This window comes from Callithrix jacchus, chromosome 16, assembly GCF_049354715.1.
Source record: "Callithrix jacchus isolate 240 chromosome 16, calJac240_pri, whole genome shotgun sequence".
Classification (NCBI taxonomy): domain Eukaryota; kingdom Metazoa; phylum Chordata; class Mammalia; order Primates; family Cebidae; genus Callithrix; species Callithrix jacchus.
The window spans coordinates 98383711-98392313 of record NC_133517.1 but is presented as its reverse complement, the minus strand read 5'-3'; the positions used below and the strand labels follow the sequence as shown (position 1 = coordinate 98392313).

The window sequence follows — 8603 nt, the reverse complement described above, 5'->3', positions numbered from 1 at the left end:
GCTGGAGTGTCGGGAAAAGTCCCTAATGGCTTCCCTTGGCTAAGAGAGGGAGTTCTCCAGCTCCTTGGACTTCCCGGGTGAGGTGACCCCCACCCTGCTTTGGCTCTCCCTCCTTGGGCTGCACCATTGTCTAACCAGTCCCAGTGAGATGAACCTGGTACCTCAGGTGGAAATGCGGAGACCACTGGCCTTCTGAGTCACTTTTGCTAGGAACTGTGAACTGAGCTGTTCCTATTTGGCCATCTTGGCAGAAATCCCTATAAGAAATTCTTTCTGACCTGCTGGCTGACCTGGGACTGAAAGGTGCTTGCCTGGTAAGCCTGAATCCGTTTTTGTGTTAGTGTGATTTGAAAACAGGTTGTGAGGAAAGGAGTGCTAGGGCCAAGGGCACTGTGATGTTCTCTGTCTTGGCTCCTTCCAGAAGAGGAAGAACAGAAGTTATCTCAGTCTCTGGGAACCTTATATTCTACAGTTCCTCTTCCTCCTACATGGTAATACGCCCATATAGAAGATTTCGGCAACTGAACTACAACTCACCTTGATACATATTGCTGTATTTGATACTCACAAAAACCTATGAGAGGATACAAAGATTACACGCAATCGATCAGATGTTTTTAAGTGGAAGAACCCGTGCCTCCAGATATTTCCCTTTAACAGACATTTTCAGTTGTTATAAATATAGGATCAGGGAAATGTAGATATATATTATAGAATCCTACACACTATTAAAATATTAACTTAATTTTGAACTTCCTGGGACCAAAGCAAATTTGGACTAAGTCAATGGCATGGTTCATATTTGTAAGGACCAAGAATGATGAAACTTTAGCAAAACAAAACTTTAGGGACATAAATTTGGTATTTCCTGATGGGTCATCACAAATGGGGCAACCGATGCTCACCTTAACAATATCCTTACAATAATCATCTTAAAGAGAAGGAGGAAAGTTTAGTATAACATGATGTTATGATTTGGATGTATTTGGTCCTGCCAAAACTCATGTTGAAATTCAGTTGCCATTGTACAGTGGTGGGAGGAGGTGGCTTTAGGAGGTGATTAGGATGTTAAAATAGATAAATGCCTTTCTCTTGAGACTGTGTTAGTTCTCCTAGGAATGGATGAGTCTCTGTGTGAATGGGCTGTTCTAAAGAAATACCTCTTCTCACGTTTACCCCTTTTCAAACACGCCCGCTTTCCCTTTTGTTTCTCTGTGTCCATTGTGACACAGTATGAGGCTCTCACCAGAAGCCAACCGGTTGCCAACATCATGGTTCTTGAGGTTCCCAGCCTCTAGAGTCATAAGCCAAATAAAACTCTTTTCTTTAAATTACCCAGTCTCAGCTATTCAATCAATTACCCAGTCTCAAGTACTCCATTATAGCAACACAAAATGGACTAAGACATAAAACTTTCTTTGCTCTGTGTATAAATAAAATACTTTAAAAAATTGAGCCTGATAGATTTTCCTCAGTGCAAATCACCACCAGAGAGTAGATCAGGCCTGTAAGAGAAGGCCTAACTGGGTTCTAAGTGACTCGAATTCACTTTAGAAGTAACAATCAGCTTGCTTACCAAGGAACAGAGCCCCTTTCTCCATTCTTGCGAAAACATGGCACTAAATTGAAAAGGGTTAAAAGTTCATTTTTTAAGTTAATATTTGCATCATATGTCAAGAGCTTTGCTAGGTCCTAGAACATTTGATCTTCTCAGTTGCCGCATTATTGTAGATGAAGATATTGAAACACAGAATGATTAAATGGTTATTTTTGCCCAGGACAACAATGGTGCAAAAGAAGAACTGAGATTTGAACCCAGATCATTTCTGGGTTCTTCCACCAGGCTGATTAATGTCCTTCTTAAGATCCATGCCAGGCTTCTTCCACCATGCTGATTAATGTTCTCTCTAAAGTAATCATTATCAATGAAAGACTGATAAGGGAGAGAATACATTATCATTTATGACAAAACATAGATCGCAAGGCACAAGAGCTCCACATACATCCTAAAATAATACAAGAAAACAATCTTCTTGTACAGCTCATCTTAGAAGCTTGAATACATGTACCCTGCATCTTTTTGCTACATGTGGGAAGGATGTCATTTCCAAAAATGTAGATTCCATTGAAATGTGAAAGAGGTCAAGTCAGCCAACAGGGGTCTTGTCCTAAGTTGTAACTGAAAAGCCATCAGCAAGCAGGCTCAGCAACCCTGTCTAACATTCTAAAGCCAGACCTCCTGTTTATTAGGCTATGCGGTCTAGTGGAAACGCAAAGATTTCAGAAACAGATGGAGGTTTAAGGCTGCTACCAGCATTAACTAGCTATGTGACCTCATTTAATCTCTCCAATTCTCTTTTCAGTCCTCCCTTTCTTTTTCACTAAAAGGAATATGCGTCTTGTTGTGGAGGTTTGAGATGCTGTATCAAAACTTCATGGCTTAGTAGATGCTCAAAAAATGGTTATTATTGTTGTTATGGTGAGTTTGTGGATGCCAAGGAGAAAGACAGCCTGTATGATTAATGACAATTTTGTTTTTTGAGCTCACTGTGTTCAGTGAAACTTTAATACCAAATTATATCTAATATACTGGCATGCATTGTGGGGAAACAAGATGGATGAAACACCAACTCTCTGCCGTCAGGAACTTCGTAACCCATAAATAAAATAATTTATAGAGTTTGGAAGCAGTTCACTTTGTTGGTAGAAAGGGCTCAAATAAAACAATAATGGGAGGTAAGGTCATAAACGTCAGTTGAGGCCTGTCGCAGGTCTTGAATGCCAGCAGACAGAATTCATTCTCAGCTTGGCAAGATTCTGTGAGCAGAAAAGCAATGGAAAAAAAAAATCCTACTTTTTATTTAGATAGCTTCATCAAGTGAAGAAAGTGGTAGAAAGGGGTCTGGCTAACGATGTGGTCCAGTGTGAGAAAAGCATGAAGTTGGGAGTTGTTTTTCCAAGGTTGGTGGAAGAAATGAGCTGGTTCTCTGCTTTCCCTCTTGGGGTCTTTCTGGGACCCCAAAAGGAAGTAGAAAGTAGTTAGCTGAGTTTGAAGGTGGTTTGTATGGAACAGGGCAAAACTGACCAACTCCCTGGAGGGGAAGTCACCACTCAGTGGCATCCGACTTTCCAACCAGAATCTGTAAAACTTCTTGGGTCCAGGTCTCATCATGTTGCCCAGACAGCAAAGAAAAATAGTTCTCTTTGATTCTAGGCTCCTAGTCGAGAAAAACAACAACAAAAAAATACCCAGTACTCTAAAATAGCATTTTGATGAAATATGTAATTAAATGCCTATGCCTAATAATGGTTTAGTAATGCAATATAACTCCCAATTATTTTTATTAAATGATATTCTACTTAGAATGTCATTAGTATTTTCAGGATTTATTTTAATCATTAATCTTTAACATACAGGATAGGAAATGAAAATAGCAATCCTTTTGAATGTGAATCAGTAATTTGAAAAGATTTCCTGTGACTAAGTTAAAAACATCTTATTAATGCATTATATAATTTCTGTTAAAGAACTATATCCTTCCGTGAGTAGAGCATGATTCTGAACACTGGGCAGTGATTCAGTAGATAAGCAGATGAAGACTTAACAGCAGGCAAGTAATGTATTTAAGGTTGTTTATCAAAGTGTCTGACATATACTAAGTACCCCAAATAACAGGTGTTATTATTTAGAAATCCATTTGAATACACTTTCATCTCCAATTTGTATTTGCCAAATTAGCTCATACTTTGAACGTAAAACTATTTCTGCAAAAATAAGCTAAGTGTATTGTAAGTCTGTAGAAATGAGTCATCTAAGTTCATTACACCAAAGAAAAAACGTTCTCATCTGCAGGACAATATATACAATGATGCTAGCTTTTCAGCAAGATGAAACCCTGACTCACTAGCTTCAGTTACATTCATGAGAATGTATGTATTAAAGGATGGGGGTGTGCAGAAAAGTACACGTACCTATTTTTGGAAAGTTCCCAGCAACCAGGGTTAAAATAAGAGACTTCTTCTTAAACTCATTAAAATAACTAGAAAACTCTCTTTCGTAAGCATCATGACTAATCAGGGCTTAACTAGACTTGAAGATTTTTTTTTTTTTTTTTTTTTTTTTTGAGAGAGAGTCATACTCTGTCACCTGGGCTGGAGTGCAGTGGTGTGATCTTGGCTCACTGTAACCTCTGCCTTCTGGATTCAAGCAACTCTCCTGCCTCAGCCTCCCAAGTAGCTGGGATTACAGGTGCCTGCTACCATGCTGGGCTAAATTTTTGTATTTTTAGTAGTGACAGTGTTTCACCATGTTGGCCAGGCTGGTCTTGAACTCCTGACCCCAAGTGATCCACTGACCTCAGCCTCCCAAAGTGCTGGGATTACAGACGTGAGCCACTGCACCCAGCTAGACTTGAAGATTTCTTTCATGACTTATAGTTCTTCGAAACTTACCTTAAATTCCCTGTTTTGACTGGTAGGGGAAAAGAGTAAGGAGATAGGAAAAATTTAAAAGTATATTATCCTAAGATGTTTTGGAGTTTCCTAGGGCTCTAAAATAAAACAATGTCCATTGCTTTTAATTCTCTTAAATATATGTGTATCTGTGTGCGTATACTTAAATAGATATAGATAAATAGTGTGTAAAGTCTAACTGCAGAAAAATTACAATGTCATGAGAACACTTGACATAGTAAAAGGAGGACTCTTGCTGAGATTCAATTAAGAGTGGTTAACAGGTCTCATTGAATTAATTTGCATACATTTTCTTATTTAGCAAACCGAAGAGAAATCATCTTCATAGGTTTCTTGTCCATGTCATGTAGGTGGTTTTGCTTGGATGACAGCAAATCAGTCCTTTGATTCCATCAAGTCAGGCAGGGTATCAAACAGGTTAGTAAAAAGAAAAACAATTAGGAAAAGAAGTTGATCAACTCACACAACCGTCCCCAATAGACTCTAGCATAGCTTCGCTGAAGCATGTATTGTAAATTCAGTCTTCATTTTAAATGTATTTATGTTTCATACTTATCACTCTTTATAATCTTATAATTTGTATCCAATTATACAATTTATTATTTGTAAGGACTCCACAGGATAGAGACAAACGATACTTCAAGGCATTACCTAGGGTACAAATACCGTTTTAAAAAAGGAATGGAAGGTTTCCACAGACAATATACCTTCTGTGACAGACATTAGTGAATTTATAGCTTTTCCTTTCTCTCCCCCCCAGCTATGTGGTGATGCTTCTCTTCCTGACTCCCTCAAAGTTAGGAGTGGCCACGTGACTAATTCTGAATACTGGGTTGTGGCCAACCTGACATGTGTCACTGCTGGCTGGGACTAGTGTGAAACTTTCCAGCTCCCCTTCTCCTTATTGCGGTGACCACAAATGTCTCAGATGGTTGAGGCCCTGTCAGCGGGTCCCTGGGTGTGAAAGACAAGAGCAGGGCACCCTGTCAACATGGGTTGGGTCTGGAGCAAGAGTGAGGAATAACCTGTATTATGTGAAGTGGCTGAAGGGTGAGGGTTGTCAGCACTGCATAATCTAGCCTGTCCTAACTAATATACCTCCCTTGCTTGGCAAATGCAAAGAGTCCAGGTCATGAGTTTTAAAAAAGATACAGAAATGAAATGTGCTGGTGGCACAGTGAAATTTATTTGTCTTTATGATTTACACATAATAATTAAACACACAAAAGAATAAACACTGGCAAGATGGCCAAATGTGGCTAGGAAATGAGTGGTCCCAGTGCAATCATACAAATGTTCATTCGGTGTAAAAATGAGTTTCTTTTTAATGGTTTTAATCTTGCTTTTTTTTTTCAGTCCCCAAGGCTTGTACCATTCCGTACAAATGTTTTTGCTATTGGGTTATTAGGCACATGTTTACCAATTCCCAGGAAATGAAAAAAATCAACAGAAACATCCTGTGACAATAGAGCACATTTTCATAGAAATGAAATTGATGAGCTTATTACAGTTTGAATCAGTTCAGCTATTAGATCTACACAGAAAACATTATTAACAAATTATATTTGTATTGTTTTTATTTAAAAATATTTATCACACTTTTTTTGTGCAAGGGTTTCATTGATATCTTTGGTTTTAAACACTATAGATCTATTTTACCTAAATATATATACTTCTATTTGTACCAAACATCAAAAATCAAAAAATTAAACAAAATTTCAAAAGGTAAAAATGGAATTATTGCTTTGATATTAAAAAAAAGGCCTAGTCCATTTCAGAACTATTGCCATTATTGCTTTTCTATTGGAAAATTATCCTGGAAATCAAGGAATGTACCCCATAGCTCCCTGCAGAAAGTATAATTTGGTTGAACATCACATTATCATCATATTAACATGACCCCACCTTCACCAAAGCGATCCTGATCTTGTCCTTAAAAAATAAAACAAAGCAAAATAGCACAAATAAATAAGTTTACCTAAGGGGATACAATAAATAGCCTCCTAGATAGGAATAAAGAATACTGTGACACAAAGCCCTTCAGTGCTGTACACTTCAACAATCGCTTTGGATTTTCAAGGTCTCTAAATGCAGCCTCCATTTCATAACACAGTTTTACCGCTGGTATGCAACTGACAGAACAAGACAATATATATTTCTGTTGTTCTCCTCACATGAGAGTGAATGCACAGCAGATAAAACCATCAATTCTGCCTTTTGGGAATTTACTTGGGCATGTACCATTGTCAGTTTTTGACCTCTGCCTAACTGTAGGGCAAAATCTTAGGATTAAAAATATCCAAATAATATTCCTTCAATTCTTAGTGGTTTCTTAGTCTCCAGAATAGTTGAAAACAGAGAGGAAATTAAACTCAAAAGTTTTGCTGCCTTCTTTTCTTGGCATCCATCGCATCCAGAATGGGCTGTCTTTTTGCAGTGTATCTCTGACGAAGTTCTTCTATCTCTCGTTCCATCATAGGGTCCAGTGCTTTTAACCGCATCTGTAGTTCTTCTAAACTTAGATTTTTCAACTAGATATAGAAACAAACAAAGATATTAATACAGTGAAAGTAATGTCTCATTAATGTCTAATGAGTTTTAACATGAATATTTCAGTACATTATTTACATCATCTTTGAAGTATGGTTAAAATATTACAACAGAAGTTTCCTCCTTGAAGAACCCAGAGGCCATATCTTGCAAGAACCTCGAGTAATCTCCAGTGAAACAATCCAATCCTCTGTTTTTAGAAAAGAGCAAATGAGAAAAATAAGCTGATGGAATTTTTTTTTTTTTTTTTTTGGGAGGAAGGGAGGGAGGAAGGAAGGGAGGGAGGAAGGAAGGGAGGGAGGAAGGAAGGAAGGGAGGGAGGAAGGGGGGGAGGGAGGGAGGGTGGGAAGGGAAGGAAGGAAATCAAACAACGAGAGAGACACTGCCGACCTGGATCTAGAGGTTTACAAGTTGATTTCTTTTTTTTTTTTTTTCTTTTTTTTGAGAGAAGGAAAGAAAAAAAAATGAGTAAAGGAGAGGAAGAAAGGAAGAGAAAGAGGGAGGGTGAACGGAAATATTGCTTTATTCTGAAAAAAAAAATGGGTATTAATAATGGCCAATGTTTCATTTAAACCTATGAGTAGGTGTGATGTGGTATTGACAAGAATGTATATTTTGTGTATTTGAAGTGGGGAGCTCTATAAATATTTATTAAGTTTACTTGTTCCAGATCTGAGTTCGAGTCCTTGATATCCTTATTAATTTTCTGTCTCATTGAATCTAAGTCTCTATGTATCTGGGTGTTAGGATCGTTAGCTCTTGTTGTTGCATTGATCCTTTTACCACTATCTCTTTGTTGCTTTAAGATCTATTTTATCAGATACGAGAATTGCAACTCCTGCTTTTTATTTTTTTATTTATTTATTTTTGCTCTCCATTTAGTTGGTAAATCTTTCTCCATCCCTTGGTTTTGAGTCTTTGTGTATCCTTGCATGTGAAACAGGTCTGGATGTAACATGCTGTTGGGTTTTGGCTGTATCTTTTGATTGGGGGATTTAGTCGATTTAAATTTAGGATTACTGCCATTTGATGTTAACTGGCTGTTTTAGCCATTCGTTGATGTATTCTTCTTTATGTTGGTGCTCTTTACTTTTTGGTATATTTTTAGAAAGGCTAATACTGGTTGTTTGTTTCTGTGTGTAATGCCTCTTTCAGAAGCTCTTGTAAAGCAGGCCTGGTGGTAATAAAATCTCTGAGTACTTGCTTGTTCATAAAAGATTTTATTTTTCCTTCAGTTGTGAAGCTTAGTTCGGCTGGATATGAAATTCTGGGCTGAAGGTTCTGTTCTTTGAGGATGTTGAATATTGGCCCCCACTCTCTTCTGGCCTGTAGAGTTTCTGCCGAGAGATCTGCTGTAAGTCTGATAGGCTTCCCTTTGTGGGTAACCTGACCTTTCTCTCTGGCTGCCCTTAGTATTTTCTCCTTCGTTTCAACCCTGGTGAATCTAACGATTATGTGCCTTGGGGTTGCTCTTCTTGAGGAATATCTTTGTGGTGTTCTCTGTATTACCTGGGGTTGAATATTGACCTGCTTTGCTAGTTTAGGAAAATTTTCCTGAATAATATCCTGAAGGGTATTTT

The 8603-nt window shown here is 37.9% G+C and overlaps 1 protein-coding gene across 7 annotated transcripts in view; it reads right to left on the bottom strand.

Annotated features, from left to right (window-relative positions):
- Window positions 1-5640: 5640 nt before the first annotated feature.
- STK3 (serine/threonine kinase 3) overlaps window positions 5641-8603 on the bottom strand; it is a 352806-nt gene continuing 349843 nt past the window's right edge. For all 7 annotated transcript variants that reach the window (XR_013528197.1, XR_013528198.1, XR_008477026.2 and 4 more), the window contains one exon: window positions 5641-7004. Coding sequence is in view for 4 of the 7 variants with exons in the window: in XM_002759362.7 (XP_002759408.1) it covers window positions 6846-7004 (159 nt within the window). In the remaining 3 variants the exon portion in view is untranslated. The remainder of the gene's footprint in view (window positions 7005-8603) is intronic.